The sequence below is a fragment of the Archocentrus centrarchus genome, chromosome 7 (assembly GCF_007364275.1).
Source record: "Archocentrus centrarchus isolate MPI-CPG fArcCen1 chromosome 7, fArcCen1, whole genome shotgun sequence".
In the NCBI taxonomy this organism is placed as follows: Eukaryota; Metazoa; Chordata; class Actinopteri; order Cichliformes; family Cichlidae; genus Archocentrus; species Archocentrus centrarchus.
The window spans coordinates 9216180-9237671 of record NC_044352.1 but is presented as its reverse complement, the minus strand read 5'-3'; the positions used below and the strand labels follow the sequence as shown (position 1 = coordinate 9237671).

Here is a 21492-nt window from a genome sequence, read left to right as displayed (position 1 = left end):
GGCAAAACTTCTTTTTTTTTATTGCATCAAAGACATAATAAAATCATGCTGACATTTGCAAAGCTTCAAACCATCTCAGTAACAACACATGGCTTTTAGAGCCCAAACATATATTTCTTTATTCAAAATACATAGGGACACTTCTACTGATAGCACTCCGTTAAAACGAATGAAATGAGTGAAGTTAAAACATGAAAGGCCTTCCCCTTCTCAAGCAGAAACCTAAAGTAACTGGTATTAGTGATCTACAAGTATAATCCCATTGCAGACCACTGCAGAAAGTCCAAATAGAGCCAAAAGGCTGCAAACACAATATATATAGAAAATTAAAAACTTGTCTGGGCCACGACTCAGCACAAAGAAACCTGCAGGTCTCAGCTTTTAGTCTTTTAACCTCTCAACAAAAACCATAATTCCCTGAAAAGAAGAGGTCTGATTTTAGTGCACATTCTTCGACAGTACATTGCTTTTGCATTTTTAACAACAGCTAAAGTGACCTCACAGTTTTGTCTGTGGTGACACAAAATGACTCTTGTTACCCTGGAATTCAGGGATTGTGCTAACCCGCCTCCAGAGAAGCCATTTAAAAGTCAGTCTGGGCAGCCATGCAGAGCTGGTCCTCCCATCACCTTTCTGAAAGGCAGTAATAAGTGTTTATGTCTCCAACACTGCGCCGTCTCACTTTGGTCTGGTCACAGAGTTTGTATCATCATCAACATCATCCTCATCGTCCGTGTCAAACAATTCGTCCTCAAAAAAAGATCCTCCAAAGCCGTATTCCTGGGCGTGGATGGACACCTCATTAGGCATTAAGTGAGGGGAGCCTTCAACAAAATCAGCAAACCTGTGTAATAGATGGTAGATATATAAAAAAAATTAATAATCACAACAGGGGGCACTATTTCCAACCGAAGGACAACCTTTGGGCACAATGCAGTGAAAGCCATGAAATGGTTGTGAAACATGGTTTCAACATGGTATCTAAGAGATATTCTGTATTTTTGATAGATATATTTTAAATTTTCAATACAAACAGCTTCATCGGTAGCAAGGTGTTGGTGTTTACTCACAAGTCAGATTTAATTTTTGCCCTCCTCGGCTCCCGAACAGTTCATCACATGAATTATAATTAATGTTTCTCATTTATAGATTGCTCCTTTAGCTTAGCAGCACTACTCAACAAACTTCCTGATTACTGATATGTGGGATCCATCTAAGATATTCACACCGTGCTGCGTGTATAATAAATTAGTAGTAATTTGATTTAAAAAAAAAAAAAATCAATATAGATGATGAGAAATCACACAAAAATAATGTCCATGGCACTGCTGCTTACTGGATTATACTGCAATATAATATAAAACATGATAAATGTACATTTTTTTTATTTAATTGTTTTAGTTTTTCACAATACTTGAGTTAGTACTTTTGCTAGTTAAGAAAGTAATATGCAGGATATACAAAAAGCAAGAGAGACCAAGAAGTACTCAGAGCACAAACCTCCTCCAAGGCAGCTCCATCTCTGAGCAGTATTTACTTTTAAAAGGAATAGTACTGTACTGAATAGTACATTTTGTATATATTGATTTTGTTGACTTTGTCCTTTTTAAACGTACTCTAAGAAGTTTATAGTGCAGTAAAAATCAGTAAGGGTAGCATGACAGTACTTTGAGTACACAAACATTATGTAGGAGCAGGTAATGGATAATAGGTATTGATTTGTAAATAATTGTACATGAATAACTTGAGCTTATTATATAATATACAATGACAGTAAGATGGTTTTAAATAGCTCTATATGGCATTATTATTAGTTTGACCTTCAGAGCAATCTATTAACCTTGAAGGAGAGGTCAGAGGTTAAGTGTGATATATTTTAAATCTTTATGTGGTACTTTCTATTTGTTGACAATACAGACCACACTTGTAAGAATCATAGTTTCTAAGTTAGAAAGCTTTTTGTCAATTTTCAACCAATAAATCATTAAGTTGGCCTTGAAGACCTTGAAGCCAAGTTTTAATGGATGGTTAACGTGATCCCTACTATACACTCCTGCAAAGTTTTATCAGAATTCACTCAAAACATTTCAAGCTACCGTGTTTACAGACAGAATGATGACATGGATACACACACACACACACTCCCAGAAACAACCCTTGGCAGAGGTAATAAAAGTAGATTTGTGTATTTTTTTTTTCACTGAGCAATAGAAATCCTGCCTATTTTTGATGCAGTATCGCCTCAGGCCTCTAATATTGATTTTTAGCTTTGTCCCATTTTCTCCAGACTCTCTGAATCTTTTGTAGATGAGATATTCAAAGTCTTCACAATTTTATGCTGACATTACTCTGAAATTGTTCCACAATTTGTAGACAAAGTTCTTTGCAGATTGGTGAACCTCTGCCCAGCTTTACTTCTGAGAAACTCCAACTCTGTATGACTCTCTTTTTATACCCATAAATGCTACTGACCTGCTGCCAGTTAACCTAAACAGCTGCACAATTTCCCTCCAGCTGTTTCTGTTTAGTACCACTCACTTTTACAGCCTTTTGTTGCCCTCATCCCAACTTTTTATTTTTTATTATATACATATTGCTGCCATCAAATTCAAAATTAGCTAATATTTTTCATGAAATAGTAAAATCTCTCAGTTCAAACATTTTGAAGTTTTCTGTGCTCTACTGTGACCACAATCAGATAAAATGAGATTTGAAAATCACTGCATTCTGTTTTTATTTGCATGTTGCACAGCATACTGACTTTTTCACGATTGGGTTTGTAGTTAAATGAAGGTAATTTGTGTGTAATTAAGGAGTGCCTGTATCGTAAACACACCTACACTGTATCTAAAGTACTCAGCTACTGGTGATCAGTACTGTGCAGAATCTCTCATCTCATCTTTTCTATTGATCATGTTAGAAAACCACATAAAATCTACTTTGATTCACTGAAACCATTTAAATACTTTCAGTAGAAACATTTATACAATGGCCCTCTATTTATTTTGACAGATGATGACAAAGATGACAGTGAAATTAAGTTTCAATTGTGAGTTTAAAAGAAATTATTTGTGTATGAGTATAAAACCCACCTTTTTGGGGACTGAAGCCTGGACACAGCCCTCCACGGGCTGAACTCTGGGCTGTTACAGTATTTCCGCAGTTCCTCCAGAGCATGCCGAGTCTCTTCCTCGCCTTCCTTCTGATACTCCTCCTCAGTCAGCAGGCGACGTGGCTGTGGCTTCCAGTGGATATACTGCCTGATTTTTCTGCAAGACAGAGCACATACATGGTTTAAATAAATCCATACTATACAAACTTAATATGATTATTGGTATTTATTCTATAACAAGCAAGATATTGCTACTTTAAGCTTCAGTAGTTAGAACATGCATTGGAAAAGGGCTCTTCTTAAATAAATCTGTGAAACTAACTGTTACAACCACAGAAGCCACATTATACTGCTGGAGGAACACTGTATAAGCTGATCCACAGTGCACTGTACTCTTACGCCACCTTGTGTCAGCATTTGAAAAATACATACCTCCACAGAGCAACCACCAGATAGACTGGGTACTCCAGATTTTTGGCAAACAAAGCTGCCACAATTATAGCGATGGCAACTTGCTGAATCTGAATTCCTAAATAAACCAGGAGCAGACCAAAGAGCTGCAGTGTCCATGACAGGATGTTAATGCTCTTCTCATCAACCAGAGGGCCGTAACGGTAACACACAGCAAAACTGATGAATCCCACCACTGCTACATAGCCTGCCAAAAACAAACAAAAACAATTATACATTTATTTACACACCATTAAAGAAGAACAAACCAGAGCAGAGTTATGTACCAAAAGCCTGCCAGTGGAACTAGTGTTTATTGATGATGTGACTGTCGATAGAAGTAGCAGGATGAATTCTGAAGTGTGCAAGGCTATTCCCTCTGCTCAACCAAATGCTGCAAAACTGACTGGACTGTGCTTCATGGTGCAAATGGATAATGACACAAAGCACACTGCAAACGCAACCCAAGAGTTTCTCAAAAAGAAATTGGATATTATTCAATGGCCAAGTCAGTCTCACTTGATCTCAAGCCAGTAAAGCATGCTGTTCAGGGAGGAAACAACATTTGGTGATGTCCATGCTTTCTAGACTTCAGGCAGTTATTGACTGCAAAGGATTTTCAGTATTAAAAAAATATATATATATTTATGTTTGTCCAATTACTTTTGAGCTTCTGAAAATGAGGGAGTATGTGTAAAAATGGCTATAATTAATAAAGCGTGAATGCAACACTTTTGTAAAACCTATGAAGAGTCTTTACCTATTGCCACATGCCAGTGCTCTCGGAGAATTATGCTGAGGTTCCTGAACACAAGCTGGATGGCATACACAGAGAATGACCAGCCGCCAACAATTAAAACATAAAAGGGGCTTTTCTGTGTGAAGGAACAAATACAAATGATATCAATATCAAGCATTAGATCAAATGTATTTCCTCTCTAAAAATCATGGATATTGGATAAAAATTAAATATGGTACCTTTGGTAATAAGCGTGCCAGAATGAAAAAGAGGATGATGAGAGAGGCAATCATGCCTGTACTCATACCGGCAGAGTAGAAGAAAGCTTGACTCCTTCATACAGCATACAGGGGATGAAAAATATATAATTACTATTATAATTCTATCATATCTAAAAATGAAACTTTAGTCCATAAGAAAAAAATACCTGCTGAGTGAGCCTGCAAAGAAAAACAGCAATGCTCCAGCGAGGAATACCAAGAATAGATAAATATCAAACTCTGCAAGGAAATAAAGAACACTCAGAGTGCCATATATTAACTACCAATGATCAGCAAATGAGTTTAATTCCCCACCCCACTTACTGCGAATGGGTTTGACAGTGTATTTAGTATCCCCAGTAGGATCGACCTTGAAGCACGACTTCTTGCTGAACAGGCTGATGTTAATCACAGTCTCATTGTGCTTCTCTCGTAGCAGGCTCTGAAACCAGCCCCAAAAACTGAAGCGATCGAGCTCCTGCAGCTCCTCCTCGCCTTCCACGGTTTCCATCTTAAACACATTTGAACTCCACACTTTGACCTATCAGAAATTGATATTGGATCAAAAAGGATCAAAAAAGGAAAAACAAAACAAAACATGATTTTGTTATTTTATGATCAAGTATAACCAAGTTAGAGTTGGCACATTTTTTTACCTGAATTCTTGTCCAGGTTTGCCTCCAGGTTGGCAATATGGTGTTTCTGTAACAGAACCGGTTGGGTCCTGACATGACAAGCTCCTCACCATCCCGCAGATCAAGTACTAAAAATTTGTTACCTGGGTTTGATGTGCAGATACATGTAGTAAATAGTAAGACTGCAACTTTCATGCCTCATTTCTCTAATTTGCCAAAGTGCTGCACCCGCATGTGGTCCCAAATTAAGATGGGAATCTTCAAAAACTGGTCACAAATCTAAATCATGCATAGCTACTTCAGTAGAGTCCAGGAATAAAACGCTCCCTTTAAATTAAAAAAATAAAAAAATGTACCAATTTTCTTTCCAATAACACTACTCTACAATGAGTCGTAATGTTTCTTGCCCTCATGTCCATTTACAGCAGCAGGCTATTGTTAGTGTGATTGTCTCTGTGTTCATCACAATAAAGGAAACCCATCGGAACAAAATTTTAAGTGTTTGAGTTACTGGACAAAACTAGACCATTATTGCGCAAAGACAACACTCATAAAAAAAATCTAAACTGCTAGATGCACTAATGAATTAGCAACATGTACAGCAAAGTAAAATATAATGTGAGACCTGAAGGGAAAACATGTTCTTTAAAAATAATCTGCGTTGGATGGGTACACAATATAGTTGTCGTTTTATTTTCAAATAAGTATTGAATTAGTCACGCGTGAGTAAGACTTTGTTTTATAATTATTAGTGTTGTTTGGTAGGTGGCAGGGATGTATATGTGTATAGAAATATTTCAGTTTCAGAATTAATCGTAAGTTGCAGCTACTTTCAATCATAAACTAGGCATGCAAGTTGATTGTATTAAGGACCAATGTTCAAGGATTACTTCCCTGGCTGTTTCCTTATTTTGTCTTTTCGGGGAAGCTGCTACAGCTGTAAAACAGGTTTCTAATCAGCACCTGATTTCACGCGGCTATACAGATTTAAACACAGCAAATTTGAAAGAGCGACATAAGTGATCATATTTAATATAATCTATGTCTAATACAAAACATGGACTGGGAGCCAGCAATAACCGAAATGTGAAGATTTTACAGACAAAGTGTCAGCATAAAACAGTCTTCCTACTGTCTCAAAGACTAAACACAAGCTAACAATAATTAGCCTGATCAAGACCAGTTTAAAATAGCCACCATATAACTCGACGTGTCCGTTTCTGCTTCGTAGGACTGCTTCTTACCTGTATCCTGCTGTGAGATTTGAGGTAAACAAATAAGAAGCACCAAAAGAACCATTAATCTAGCATTTGTTGAGATAAAACCGTTTATCATTTTCATGCATCCCGCCATGATAATTCTGTGGATCCCTCCTCTAACGTCTTGTCCCGCCCCTTCCGTCTCCGGAGAACTCGGTTGAGTTACAGGCTGATCAACCAATCACAGCGCTCTACTGGGTATCGTTTTTTAATGTGATCCATTCACCTTTTGGAAAAATGTGCTTTCACTCCTCTGGCTGTGAAAACAAGTGTAAGATTCGAGTTCTATTGTAGTCTTTCGTGGTAATGCTGTTTGGAATAATTACATAAACAATATATTCCTCCTTAAACTTTGTAGTCATCCTCATGACACTTCTGACATAGTTTTATATCCATCCATCCATTCACTTCCGCTCATCCTGTTCAGGGTCGCGGGGGCGCTGGAACCTATCCCAGCTGTCATAGGGCGAGAGGCAGGGTACACCCTGTACAGGTCATCAGCCTGTCACAGGGCTAACACAGAGAGACAGACAACCATACACTCACACTCAAGCCTATGGGCAATTTAGAATCACCAATTAACCTAAAAACACTAAGTGCGTGTCTTTGGACTGTGGGAGGAAAACTTGAGTACCCAGAGAAAACCCACGCAGACACGGGGAGAATGTGCAAACACCACACAGAAAGGCCCCAGCAAAGGTGGATTCAAACCTAGGACCTTCTTGCTGTGAGGCAACAGTCCTAACCACCGTGCCACTGTGGTGTCAGAAATAGACTATATGATTTAGCTGTAAGACGAATAAATATAAAAAAATAAGAAATATAGTAGTAAATATACACCATGATTTAAGAATTCATCAGCAATGACATTTGATGACAATTTCACTTTTTTGTTATTATTTTTTTTCCAATAAATAGCTTGATAATGGGGTTTTATTCCACATCTGTACACAATGTGAATATGAAAACAAACAGACTCGAGAACAGTTTCTTCACCAAACCAATAACCACTCCGAATTCACACACTCACTCAGTCTAATTGTGCAATATCCATATCCTGTGGAATATTTTATTATTCATACTGAACAATATTCTCTACTCATGAGCAGTGCAATATCTATCTAGGCGTAGCCAGGTGGTGGAAGGCTTCTTCCTTGGTGGCCTCAGAATCTCATCTCTGCTCTTTGCGGATGATGCAGTCCTGTTGGCCTCATCAGGTAGTGGCCTCCAGCTCGCAGTGGAACGGTTTGTGGCCGAGTGTGAAGTAGCTGGCATGAGAATCAGCACCTCTAAGTCTGAGGCCATGGTCCTCAGCCAGAAAAGGGTGGAGTGCCCTCTCCGGCTCAGGGACGAGTTCTTGGAGGAGTTCAAGTATCTCAGGGTCTTGTTCACGAGTGACAGGAGACGTGAACGGGAAATCGACAGACGGATCGGGGCTGCGTCTGCAGTGATGCGGATGCTGCACCAGTCTATCTTGGTGAAGAGGGAGCTGAGTGTAAAAGCGAAGCTGTCGATTTAGGATGCCTCCTGGGCGCCTCTTGGGTGAGGTGTCCCACCGGGAGGAGGCCCCGGGGTAGACCCAGGACACGCTGGAGAGATTATATCTCTCGGCTGACCTGGGAACGCCTTGGGGTCCCCCCGGATGAGCTGGTGGAGGTGGCTGGGGAGAGGGAAGCCTGGGCTTCTCTGCTTAGGCTGCTGCCCCCGCGACCCGGCCCCAGATAAGCGGAAGAGAATGGATCCATGGCTGGATCCTGTAAAGTGCAATATTTACCCACTGTACATCATGTTTATATGTATATATTTATTTATTTATTTTTTATGCATTCTATTTTATTTTATATATTTATGTACTTTCTAGTTTTTCCTGTTTCATGTTATTGCACTGGACTCACTGGACTACAGAAAATAGAATCTCAAAGTTTGTGAAAGAGGTCAAGCAAAAGACATACTCACAAAACAATGCTCTCAACTCATCACTATATTAAAAATATTAAAACCAATAAGCTCCAGCTGCCTGTGCAACCCTGAAATGGATAAGTACAAGAAACTGGATGGATATTATAAGGACTGCATTTGTTCTGTGTTAGTTCTTAAAATGGTAATAATAATAATAATATGGCTTAAGAAATTTTTTTTGGTTGTGTAACCAAGAATTAAATCTCTTATCAAACTTTAATACTTACACAAACAGGGTGAAGTTTGACATTGGTGGAGTAAGTCAACATGTGGAAAGATATGAGGGCTACTAGGGAAAGCTGCTTCCGTAAAATAAAAAAACAGTGATACGTGTAAGTGTTAGAGATATAAATGTAAAGGTTTTGTCATAAGAAAAACTCAACACATAATCTCCTTTACTCTCATTATATATACTAATGTCATAATGTGAAATCGGTGGCACCCTCTTGTGAACAGATGAGAGTACTTAATCATTATTGAGAGCTTTATGACATACAGTATAAAGTAAGGTTGTTCATAGCAGCACACAGTGACGTAGTTAAATGTCGCAAGCTGCATATGAATATGCTCATATGATTGATCTTATACCAGGAACTAAACTGTCATGTGAAGGGTGTCGCAACTAACTGGCTTAAGCCATGGTTCTTTTTTTAGTGATGTCCACGCCTTTCCTGCTATGACAAGTGAGAATGTCCGCACTCGAAAAGCTTGGCTCCAAAACACAAAGAACTTTTAGCAACTATAATTTTAGTAACTAATTAGTTAAGAGTGTTAAGGATAACCAAACATTCTGTGTAACTGACAACAAAAATAATGCATACTTGCACATGCTGTGCAGTGCCAATGGGAAACGCACTAGAGAAACACTATGATCATTTACTTAATTATCAGTCTTGCCAGGAAGATGACTCTTTGGATAATAATGTGAATTAGTCATTTGAGTCCACATTGATAATGCTCCAGGATAATTTGCTATATATCTTTGCTGATTTCCTTCTACTTCTATTTGTTTTTCCTCCATTATTTGCAACACATGCAGACCTGACATTCCCACCAGTTATAGAAATGTATTTAGTGTGATTAGCAAAATGGAGAACATGTCACACATCTGATAACACTTTAAAACATGCTGAAGCAAGCATTCAGCTCAAAGTAGTAGTGGAAGTGAACTGCCTCAGAGCTGTAGGCTCTTGTTACAAACTGAACAGCTGCCCTGACCTACTGGTATACGTGTCATAGTGATTCTGTCCAAACACTTGGATTTCTTGACTGAAACTTGGCAGACTGAATTGGATTGCACCCCCCTCAGTGAACTGTGTCCTAAAGATTCTTCAGTTCTTCAGGACGTGGTGCAGGCCTTGCTGCAGCTTTTAAGAGTAGCTTCTTGTGCCAAGGAGTGAGCACAGAAACCTTCTCTTCATTTGAGCTCCAGATTATTAAAGTTGGAAGATCAGAGCCGTTTTACTGCATTTTAATATACTGTCCATTCGGTCCATGTTCCTTGTTTTTCAAAGCGTTCCCAGATTTCCTGACTTTGACTTTAAAATTGTTGAACCTTCTTATTGTGGGTGATTTTAGGTTCCAGATGATGCTACAGCTAAACCTGCAGCAAAATTAATCGGTCTGATGAAATCCTTTAATTTTACTCAGCATCTGTCAGGCTACACTCAAAATAAGGGGGATGTTTTGCATCTTGTTTTTATTCTGGGCCTTAACATTGACTCTTAATTCTCAGGACATTTTTATTTCTGATCACATGTATTCTTTTTAATTTATTAACAGAGTTGAATCCTGTTACTGGTCCTCTCATATTTTTAATCATCTTTTTGCAGATACATTTTCTGCTGTTTTCAATGTTAAAGATGCATTTTTCATGAACAGTGATGTCAGTTTCATGGTGGATTCTTTTGACGATCACTGTTTATTTGTTCTAGACAAAGTGGCTCACTTTAAACCCAGAAAGGTCCCTCTACTAAATCCTTACCCTGGATGAATGACAGTATTCACTGTTTCAAACGTAGTTGTCACAAAGTACAAGTTTGTGGAAATCCACAAAGCTCCAGGTTCATTTTTGTCATCTAGAGCTCTTACATTCTTTTAACAACATGGTTAAAAATGTGGCATATTTTTTCATTTTTAATCAATAACAGCCAAGGGAACCATAAAGTTTCATTTGACACAATCAGAGACTTTTTCACACTTGTGTCTCCTGCTCTAACTGTTTACTCAAATGTGGAGTGTGAAAACTTTCTTTCCTTCTTTTTTAACAAGATCCATCATATCAGAGCAAATATTACTCCTCCTTTCTCTCCAGCCATCAGTCTTAGAGAGCTTTGCACCAATATCTCTAAACACTCTCATCAGTTTGGTTGATAAAATGAAACCATCCTCCTACCCAGCTGACATTTTACCAACCTCACTGTTCAAAAAGGTCCTTGGCACCATTGGACCATATGTTCTCAAAGCAATGAATAATTCTTTAACTTCTGGCCCTGTACCTTCATATTTTAAACAAGTTACTATTCACCATTAAAAAAAAAAAAAAAAAAAAAGCCCAGCACTGACTCCTCTCTCCTTCAGAATTTTAGGCCAATTTCAACATTGCCATTTAACTCCAATATTCCCACTTGTGGGGTCAGCGTGGGCGTGCTTTTTGTGCTAGAGTGACCAAGACAACCACACTGGCTGACTTGTGACAAATGCTGGTTGAAGAATGGGATGCAGTCCAACAGCAGTGTGTGATCAAGCTGGTGACCAGCATGAGGAGGAGGTGCCAGGCTGTTGTGGTTTAGTAAGGTTATTCCACATGCTACTGAGGACCCTGTTTGTTAAGTGAATAAACTATTAAATTGTCAGTATGCCATGTTTCTTCAGACTTCAATCATCCAATCAAATAAATAACACCAAACAACAGTCAATAGGAGAATAAGCTGGCACTGGCAGAGAAGATTTTTCTTTGGGAGCAACCCTCATACTCAACTCTGCTGCTCAACCCACATATGCATTTCCTTACATTGGGGAAATAAACAGGCTTTCCAACAGTATAAGATTTATTGCCAAGAACCATTGTTACAACAAAGAAATAATCAACAAACACGCATTTCCTTACTTTTAAGTTTAGTTAACCATTAGTTAATCCGATATCTTTCCATATCCTAATCTAAACCACTTGGGGGTAACCAACAATAATAAACAAAGCGGTGGGCAGAAGTATATATTTAACGAGGAGCCCCTGAAGGCAGCTTTGAAAAGGAGGAGGTGGTGTGGAAGAGGAGGGAGTATAAACGGCGGAGCGTAACAGAATTTATTAGTCTACAGTTTGAACGCTTCGTCTGTTTTGGCAGGATTTTAAAGACTTCTTCTAAAAGGTAGGCATCTAAATAGCACCGAAAGAGCAAACTTTTTTTTTCTTCCCCGTTTTCTCTCCGTTGTGTTTTGGGTAGTTATCTCAAAAGGTGCGTTCTTTCTTTTAGACAAAAGAAAAATGTCGCCTAATGTAGATATGTGCGGTTCATCGACATTCTTTCAACTTGAATCGCCGACTAATTTGTTTGTATTTAAGATTACCTCAGACTAACAGCCAACAGTAATTTGATCGTGGCAGTCGTTGTAAATAGTTTAACTCGGGACAAAACTCGTATTGTTGCAAGCGGTGATTAACGGTCCGGGAAAGAGCTGGACTGTTTCTGTGTTCCTCAGGCTCTGCTCAGGTTTACTGCAGTTATTATGTGTTTTCCAGGTCTGCATGTTTCTTAAACTTTAACTTGTCTATATATTATGAAATTAAGGTGTAGTCCTTCCCTTCTCAGGGTCCGTTGAAACTTTTCAGCCGTAACTCTAAAATTAGGCCAGCTAAATAGTCAGCAAAATGTGTGACTCATTGATCTAACTTTAAATATATTCGTCACAAGGCGGTGACGGTGGAATAACAGTGGAAATCTGTATCCTGCTGAAAGTGAGAGCACTTCCACAGTGAAGCTGCTCGTATTACAGCTGATGTAATCATATGTCCGCATTAAAACCTGCAATAAACTGGCTTTCTTTTCTTTTCTTTTCTTTTTTTTATGCATGACTTGCTTTCTTTTATTAATGCAGGGAACTGGTCCTAATCCATCATGGGTGTAGAAGGAGGAATGAAATGTGTCAAGTATCTACTTTTCATTTTCAACTTCATCTTCTGGGTGAGTAGCAGCAATCCTCTTTATTTTAAATTAAAATTGGGCTATGGAGAGAAAAAAAGGCAGCAGCGTGGACATGGAAAGCACCTAAAAAAAACTCGTCGTAGTTAGGAAAGTCAGGCTGTTGTTAGCTATCGCAAGTTTGTGTTCTCAGCTTATCTTCTTGGCTGCTCTAAAATGTTTTAATTTCAGGGTTTGTTTTGTCATATTTCTTCCTGTGCTGCTAACTCTGAGGGGGAACTTTGGCTTTAAGTTCAACATACAATATGAAATTATCTGTAAAATCAGCTGATCAACTTCCTTTACTTAATCTTCCTAAACCCTTTTGTTGCATGACTCATTTGTTTCATTGTTTTTGTTTGCATTGTTCTTCACTATGTGTTTGAGACTTTAAAAGAGGGGATATGAGCGAGGCAGGAATGCAAATCTCATGACTAGATTTTCAAAGTGTTGCAGGACCGTGTGACTCCTCCAGATGATTTTTTTTTCTCCTTGCTCATACACCACATAAAGTTTTATAATCTGGTGTGTGCAGAGAGCTTGGCGTAACAGTTATTTAAAATAGAACAGGAGGAAGTAAATATGACAAAGCTGTTTTGGCAACACTTTCCTTTTAATCACCTTATTTGGTAATTGTTACCAGTAAACATGTATGGTTTTATAGCAGAAGTTCCTCAAGCAAAGTCTAGGTGCACCATGGGATTCTGTGTTGACCAAACAATATTATTCTAACTGCACATCAAAGTTGTGAAAGACATTAACTATATTAGACCACGTCAAAGGCCTTGACTGATAGTGAAGAGGATAACATTTGTAAGGCGGTGCAATTAATCACTTTCCTGTGTGTTTAAAAAGCAAACAAGCCCATCTAAAGAAAAATAAATTGTCTTTAGAAATTAATATACAGTTTTGGGGAAGTCAGTAGCCTTCGGCCAAGTGCAACATTTGTTGAGAAGTGTTTAACTAATGGCGCAAATGAATTGAAGAGGGATTTGGAAACCAAACATCAGTTCTGAGATAAACTTTACTGTAAACGAGCATGGGATCCAAACCATAGGCCGCAAGTACATTTTATTTGCTAGTGGAGCTTATGGCAAGGCAACAAACCTGTGGGTGTCATGCTCAAAATCACTTTAATTTGGCAATACAGTCAAAGTTGTCCCGTTATTTGGCTAAATTGCAGATGAATACCAGCATGCCTTCAAATTTGACAGTCTTGGGGACACAAAGTTGCAAAGCACTGGTTTGTAGCACACTACAATTAAAGTACTTTTTTCTGTTTATTTCTGTACAGAATTTGTCGGCAATTTTACCACCTTCTCCTATCAAGACCTATTTTATACACGTACTTTATTATTATTCATGAGTATGTGGCAAGTGCTCAGAGAACTATAGTTGGTCACAGGTAATGTAATGTTTTATAAACCCTTTAGTTAATAAATTATCTCAGACTTTTTTCTTTATTTATGGGACACTTTAATGTCTTCTAGTCAGTATTTATAAACAGTATATAATAGTTTAATGCATATTTATAACACACTAATGTAATTGTAAGATGTTTATTGGTGCAAGTGGAGGCTAATAAAAACAAACTGATGATTAATGTGTAAATGACTAATAGTTTATTAGAGTAGTTGTAAAATGTAAATAAATGCCTCTTGTCTGTGTGGTCCATTTCCATGTGTTTAAATCACCTGTGACCCACTCAAATATCATAACTCATATTAAGTTTTTTCTTCTTTGTGTTTTCATCGATTCTTTTTGATCTTCTAACAATGTGCTTGTTGAAGTTGATTTTCTATTAATGGCTTAACTACCAGCATCTAACAGCCAATGTGCCATTTTATTTCCTTCCTCCACCTGGTGACACATAAGGCAAGTTCAGGTTCAAAAGTAGGTCAAAACAATAAATAAATAATGTGTATTTTTTGGGAGGAGACGTTGGACGTTTCCATTAACATTGACTACTGATAATTTACTACTTAATAAATAACTAAAAATTGAGCTCTACACACTGTGCACTAAAATTAGTCAAACTAAAGGGGAAAATATAACAGAAACCTAAAGAAACACTTCCATGTTAACTCACTGACGAGGCCCCGTGTTGCAGACATTCTGTGGTTTTCTCAGTATTGAGCAGCACTTTCCTCAGCTGCAGGATTGCACCATCAGGTATTTTGACATCTCTTTGCCTTGTGGGGCTGCCACAGATGGTGAATATATTCACACACTCAGGATTCAGACACAAAAGCCTTTCTAGGAGAAAGCCTTGCAGCCAATGTCGGCAACAGATCCGGGCGGTTAGTTTGACGCTCCTATAAAAATATATGGGGAATACGGAAAAATTGATTACATAAAAACTACAGACTTTTTCCTCACTTACTTTATCCATAAGTGGGTTGAGCAGAGATTCTGATTATTGAAACTACTAATAAAACCTCAACCAAACCTGGAATTTTCCTCCAAAGAAGAATTTTTCTGCATCCTGTAAAGAGACTTTAGCCGGAGCCAAAGCATTTTTTTTTTTAGACTGAAGTTTAATTCACTCAAGCATAATATACTTTTTTTCCTATCAAATCAACAAACATATCAGAATAATGCATGACTTTTTTTTTTTTTTTTAAATAACCGAGTCATTCCCCTTCCTGTACATGGAACGATCATGCTGACTGTGTTGTCCGCAATGAGTCAGGATAAATTACTGTTGTGACATCTTGTGCATGCATCGCAGAGGCGTAACTTCAGGGAAGAAAGATGTTTTAACCTTATTTTAGGGCAATGTGCCCAAACTTTAATTTATTTATTTATTTTTTTCTAACTGAATTTGATTGGCAAGTCTGTACACTTTTTAAATGTATTACTTTCTCCCCATTCCCCATTATGGCTGCTGAGTTGTGATACTTCCTTCTAAAAGGACTTTCGCTATATACTTGTAGACACTATAAATAAGTAAACTGTAGCGTTATTGTCCCTGAACTGTGAATGTCAGCCTAGCGCATGCCCCTGTTTTGGTGCTAGTGTGCGGAGGTTTTTCTAGTTGTTCAGTCCAGAGTGGCGACAGAATCAGTGCCTGTGGCTGAATGAAAGCCATTTAAATTCATTTTATGGACCTAGCTATCAAATCTATTCAGTACAGTCTCTTAAATCTTTTCTATGATAACTATATACGATATGTGTTGTGAACCCCAGCTGTTGTGCAACAACACAATTGTCTGGTATGTTTCCCTGTCTGGCTGTTGATTGGCTCTGTGGTGGCAGCAGCAAGAGAGGCGTCATGGTCAGCATTACAGAATTTCCCTGCAGATTTCTACTTAGGAAACTTTGAGTATTCTCTGCTCTGGAACTGTGTGACTCTGGGCTCTGTTTGCCTGCTCTGTTCACTCCTTTATGATTTCCTGCGTCAACCATTAGCTGTCTATTTGACTCAGGCTCAAATATTTACATTGGTGGAGCTGAAACAGAAGGGTCTACAGCAGAAGTAGCCAGGGCTTAACATGGATAACATAGCAAACTTGTGACTGACACTGAAGAATGTGTTAATATTTCCTTAAATGTTTAAAAATGTGAAAACACTGAAGAATTCTGAGCTGGAGTTATTCTTGGAGGTCCGTTTTCTTTGTTTGGAGGGATTTATTTATTTATCTATTTAATTCCCCCCCCCTGCTGATTTTTATTGCTCGCATTAATTTGTAATAAATCTTTATATACAAGTAAAGAGAGAGTTACAAATTCCTTTAATTGAATTTTTGTATAATAAAGCTAAGGTGAAGTTATCTCTGTATCCAGTGGTATTTCCAGCCACCGTGTGTTTACTTTTGCACTGCTCCATGTGTATCAAGAATGATAAACAGGTTAATAGATAATCTTAGTACTACTCACACATTATACAGCTTTATATGGTTATATATGCATCTTTCAATTATTTATCAGAACTTAACTGATTTGTTGATCTGTAAATGATTTTTTTTTTTTAAAGAAATAATTTCCCAATAATAGCTGTTTTTGTTTGCTATGAGAGTGCAAACATGTTTAGCGCTTCTATAGTTTTAGTCACTCAAAACAAGATGTTTGAGAAGAGTTGCTATTACTAACTTCATTATTGTACTTCCTGTTTTCTAGATTAGCCGTTTATCCATCCATCATATTTTTTTTACACTAATCTAACTCAGGGTCATGGGGTTTCTAGATAATCAATTTGAGGTGATCATTTAAAGAATGATGAATGGCAGCCTTCAAATTTCTTCTTTTCCTGTGACAAAGAAAAGATGTAGTAAGTCCAGACAATATTTAGCGTTTTTGCACAAAACACAGTTCAAACGAGTAATTAGGTATCAGAGCAGTTTCTATTTTAATTTTCCTTTCACCGATTAAAATATTTCAGCTCTAAAGTTTAATGAGCCCAGTCAGATACACTATACAAATTACTTATTACTTATGTTTTCTGACATTTTGTTGACTAGATATTTCCTTCGTTAATAACAATAAAAGACACAATATTGTTATTAATAACTATATTATATAAAAAATATTCACAAATTGAGATTCACACTCGAAGGTTACTGTGTTTTAGGAAAATGACACTAACATTTTATAAAACTGTTTTTTTCCTCTCTTTGCTTTAATTTAACTCCACACAGAGAGGCCTGGGCCAAGGTGGAATCCAACCCAGACCTTCTGGATGTCATTCTAGCTGTGAGGCAGTGGTGCCAAACCACCACGCCAGCATGCTTCCCCCACCTTGGCTCGGGCCTCTCTGTGTGCAGTTTGCATGTTCTCCCAGTGTCTGCGTGGGTTTCCTCCGGGTACTCCGGTTTCCTCCCACAGTCCAAAGACATGCACTTACTGGGGTTAGGTTAATTGGTCACTCTAAATTGCCTGTAGGTGTGAATGTTAGTGTGAATGGTTGTCTGTCTCTCTGTGTTGGCCCTGCGACAGGCTGGCAACCTGTACAGGGTGTACCCTGCCTCTTACCCTATGACAGCTGTGTGACCAGCTGATTGTGGTCACACAGTTCACCCAGTCCCTGTTTGTAAAGGATCGAATGAACTGTTCCAGACAATGAACATTTTACATCTGCCTTCAGGGCCTGAAAAATGATGAAACTTCTTTTTTAGTATTAGACCTTTCTCATGTTGTTTGAGACAAATATTCACATAAAAGGAAAGAATATAGTAATACAAAAAATAATTGATTTAATCATGTATGAATCATATCATTTGTCTCAATTTATGATTTTATTTTCCATCTTTAAAGTTTGCTGTTGCTATATTAAGATAAAAACTTAAATCTATTCTGAAATGTCAAAGAATCTTTTGAATGTCATAAAGTTTTATGAAGACATTTTTTGCATGAGAAGATGAGGCCTAGTAGGCACACATGGGTGAAAGAAAACAGGTTTAACACCTTTTTAGATTGACTCTTGTATACATGGGTGCAAAAAAAACACAAGCATCAACGCATGTATTCGGCACTGTCAGGCGCTGTTTTAGCATTTGGTTGCTAATAAGAACTGAGTCATTGTTGCCTTTCTTTGCTGCTGTACTATTCTCAAATAGTCAAAACTTTTTTCCCCTCTGACCAAATTATAAAACAAAAAATCTTCCCCATGAATTCACTCACCAAACTTCTTCCTGTCTCCGCAGATATGTGGCCTAGCACTGGTTGTGTTAGGAATCGTCGTTCAGGTGTCACTTCACAACACCTACAAGATCAATGATCCTTCGGCTTCGGGAGCGCCCATTATCCTCATCGGAGTTGGTCTGGTGATTTTCTTCATCAGCTTCTTCGGCTGCTGTGGAGCCTTTAAAGAAAACTACTGCATGGTCACCACGGTAATTCACACAGCAACATATAAAAAGTTTTTATTAACTTTGTTGCATGAAATTTTATCATTAAAAAATGCTGAATATTTTGTGTGCCAGCCATTTTTAATGAAGCTCACAGTTAGTTCAGATAGTTCATTTGATTATGTTTTCGTTCTCTTCCCCCAGTTTGCCATCCTTCTCTCACTGATCATCATCATTGAGATTGCAGCAGCAATCGTTGGATACGTCTTCAGAAACAAGGTAGGTGTTAAATGCGTTAGTTTCACATGCTATGTAAGTCCCTGCAGAAGGTATGGTTTTAACTTGAGCTGCTATGTTGTGTCTCTTGTGTAGCTCTCAACCATCGTCCAGGATAGCGTCACAGACATGATGAACAATTACAACAAAAGCAAATCAGAATTCAAAGAGGCTGTGGACAAACTGCAGCAGAGCGTAAGTTCACTGTGAATGCTCTGTGTTTGCTTAGTGTGGCAACACCTTCTCAAAACACACTGCATCCTGTTGCGAGGTCTTGTATGACAGGACATTATTGTTGTTCGCACCATGTGCCCCATATAATTTTACTGTACATGTCAAGTTTATAGCTGGCACTTCCATGATAAATGTTTTGCCTTTAACTTGTTTGCATTTCCAGATGAAATGCTGCGGTGCGAACAGTTCTGCTGACTGGAAAGGCATCGCACCGGATGGAAAATCTGTGCCCGACTCTTGCTGCGTGAATGTCACTAAAGGCTGTGGATCAGGTGCCATGTATGACTCTGCCAAAGTGTTCCAGAAGGTAAATAGTGGCTGATGTCCTTCTTATTTATTCATTTAACATGAAATTGCCTTCCTTAATAATTCAGTCCTGGTTTATTTAGTGAAATATCAAAGTTATCAGCATGTTGCTTAACAAGGTCAAAAATGTGGCAGGTTAAAGGGACATACTGTAGTTAATTGTTACCAAACTGGAGCTGGATGGAAAATAAATATTGGAAACATGACTCCAGCTGGGTAACAGTCTTGCTTTGTGCCAAGCACACAGTCGACCAGATATTTGCATCGAAAGTCGCCAAATTAAACAGTGTAAAAAAAAAAGGGGGCGTGGCCAGTGTGATATCACCCAGTTGTTAGTTCCATTCCTAAGCCTCGAGCTGAGCATTTCCCCATCGTGGTGTTTTGAAAGTTGATGTGAGGAGTGGATTTGACTATGAAACTGGAAGTATCAACACATGTATTCTGTTCATGTCCTGTGATTGACATTTTGTTAGACAGTGAGTGTGCGCTGGTTAATCCTCCTTTGTGACTTCAGTAATGACCATAATTTACAAAATGGACTTCACTTTTTATTCAGTATGACCTGAAATGAGCGTCTGAAGCCTCTTTCCCACCAACAGGGTTCCGGAGCCGGGGCCTTAATTTGAACCGTTAGGTGGGTTTTCCACCGCGGAAGCACTCGGTGCTCGGCCGAAAAACGGGTTCAACTCCGGCCCCGCAAACTAGCTGGTCTCCAACCAAGAACGCGCAACGAAAGCGGCAGAAGGGTGTGACTCTGCCATCAAGTTTTCTACCATATTACATGTGTATTACATGAGAAAAGCGAAGCGAATTTTCACAGCTGCGAATTAAGTTGGGCTCTAAGGCTGAACTTGCTGCTTTGTATCAGTTCATATCACAGATAAAAGGACACAAAGTGCGTACTTGTCATCTTGCTCTAATCACTGTCTGTGTTTACCTCTGTGCTGCACACAGTTGCTGCAGTAGTTTGGTTTGGACCCTAAAACATGTTTGCAGCACAAGAAAGGGGAGTGTGTTCTCCCACGTTTGTGCACTTCAGCTTCCGTGTCCAGACCAGGACCCGCCCCCACACATAGGTAACGGAGCAGTTCACAGAAACGCGGTGGAAATGCCGGCCCATTCTTAAGTGTTTCGCTGGTTCATTGGGAACAGCACCAGCACTGACACGAGCACCGGCTCCTCTGCGGTGGGAAAGTAGCATGAATGAACTCATCAGGAACCATGTTTGAGGTCACAGAGCAAAGAAGCCTAGCGTTTTCTCACATCTGGCAACCAGAGTGTCGCCCACTTAAACCTCTGAGGCAAATTTTTCTACCTGAAATAAAGAAATTACTTGCCATTTTAATACTTGCATGAGAAAATGGTTTATGTTGCTTTTAACATTTGTCACACAACTTGTGGTTTGTATGACCTCAGAGAAAAGAAGTAGAACAAATGGGAACAAATTAAAAAAAAAACACACACACACACACACACAAGCATGCAGACTTTAACCAGTCTCTCTTTAATGTTTTTTCTCTTTAGGGTTGTACTGCCGCTGTGGAGGCAGCACTGAAGACCAACATCCTATGGGTGATAGTAGCAGCTATTGTTATTGCTGTCCTACAGGTATGTAACACCATTAAACAAAAACTAAACCAGTTCATTTATTTAGTTTTGTTAATATGATAATGTGTTAGTTTGTCGTTCATCTTTCTTCTGGATTCTACAGACTTTTTAGTCTATTGGAAAGTGATATAAATTTTAAAGTATTTTGTTTATGAGAAAAATAAATGCAGATGTTTTTTGCCTCAAACATTGATGCCACTTTCCTCTCTCTTCCTTTCAGTTACTGGGTATTGTGTTCGCCTGCATTTTGATGAAAGGCATCCGGAGCGGCTATGAAGTCATGTGATCGACACCAGAGTAGGAGTTGGCAGTTTGGGCCACTTATAAGGAGCTTTTTTTGGAAACTTTAATACATTCATCATACTTCCCACATAATACTCAGAATATATTTTTTCTTCAGATAATATTTTCATAGGATAATGTCTCTGCTGTACATGCATAGGAGTGGAAATGGAGGAGATTGATGTACAGTCTTGTGTTAGCATCAGAGAAGGTTCTTGGTTATGAGGAGTTCTAACATCTGTTAACTTTGCTTTCTCTGTTGGAGACTTTGGATTTGTTTTGCGGTTGCTGGATCTGTTCTAAAATTTGAACTGTTTTGGGGTTTATATACTGGGTTCCAGTTCCATTTTTTTATTAAAGACCTTTTAAATTACATCTGAGTTTTAAGTTTAATCGTAAAAAGAGAGA

At 38.4% G+C, this 21492-nt stretch overlaps 2 protein-coding genes across 3 annotated transcripts; one reads left to right on the top strand and one right to left on the bottom strand.

Annotated features, from left to right (window-relative positions):
* Nucleotides 1-250: 250 nt before the first annotated feature.
* On the bottom strand, nucleotides 251-6563 carry nemp1 (nuclear envelope integral membrane protein 1). Its single transcript, XM_030734005.1, has 9 exons — nucleotides 6441-6563; nucleotides 5218-5339; nucleotides 4886-5102; nucleotides 4729-4801; nucleotides 4541-4634; nucleotides 4323-4437; nucleotides 3545-3770; nucleotides 3093-3269; nucleotides 251-844 (listed from the first exon to the last, which is right to left on the bottom strand). The coding sequence occupies exons 1-9, from the start codon at nucleotides 6547-6549 to the stop codon at nucleotides 679-681; spliced, it is 1299 nt and encodes a 432-aa protein (XP_030589865.1). The 5' UTR covers nucleotides 6550-6563; the 3' UTR covers nucleotides 251-678.
* Nucleotides 6564-11665: 5102 nt separating this feature from the next.
* cd63 (CD63 molecule) lies at nucleotides 11666-21459 on the top strand. 2 transcript variants are annotated; one of them, XM_030733675.1, is made up of 8 exons: nucleotides 11666-11782; nucleotides 12510-12595; nucleotides 18235-18423; nucleotides 18583-18657; nucleotides 18751-18849; nucleotides 19052-19195; nucleotides 20719-20802; nucleotides 21023-21459. In XM_030733675.1, the coding sequence occupies exons 2-8, from the start codon at nucleotides 12530-12532 to the stop codon at nucleotides 21086-21088; spliced, it is 723 nt and encodes a 240-aa protein (XP_030589535.1). In that variant the 5' UTR covers nucleotides 11666-11782; nucleotides 12510-12529; the 3' UTR covers nucleotides 21089-21459. The 2 variants fall into 2 exon arrangements, with proteins under 2 accessions (XP_030589535.1, XP_030589536.1); XM_030733676.1 differs by lacking the exon at nucleotides 11666-11782 and adding an exon at nucleotides 12022-12153.
* Nucleotides 21460-21492: the final 33 nt, after the last annotated feature.

Excerpts from the sequence above, each read along its gene's own strand:
- nemp1 (XM_030734005.1), bottom strand. The coding sequence starts at position 6,549 with ATGGCGGGATGCATGAAAATGATAAACGGTTTTATCTCAACAAATGCT. Across the intron at positions 5,103-5,217 it reads AAACCTGGACAAGAATTCAG|GTCAAAGTGTGGAGTTCAAA; the intron begins GTAAAAAAATGT and ends AATTTCTGATAG. Across the intron at positions 4,635-4,728 it reads TTTGCAGGCTCACTCAGCAG|GAGTCAAGCTTTCTTCTACT; the intron begins GTATTTTTTTCT and ends TGCTGTATGAAG.
- cd63 (XM_030733675.1), top strand. The coding sequence starts at position 12,530 with ATGGGTGTAGAAGGAGGAATGAAATGTGTCAAGTATCTACTTTTCATT. Across the intron at positions 18,424-18,582 it reads ACTACTGCATGGTCACCACG|TTTGCCATCCTTCTCTCACT; the intron begins GTAATTCACACA and ends CTCTTCCCCCAG. Across the intron at positions 18,850-19,051 it reads TGGACAAACTGCAGCAGAGC|ATGAAATGCTGCGGTGCGAA; the intron begins GTAAGTTCACTG and ends TTGCATTTCCAG.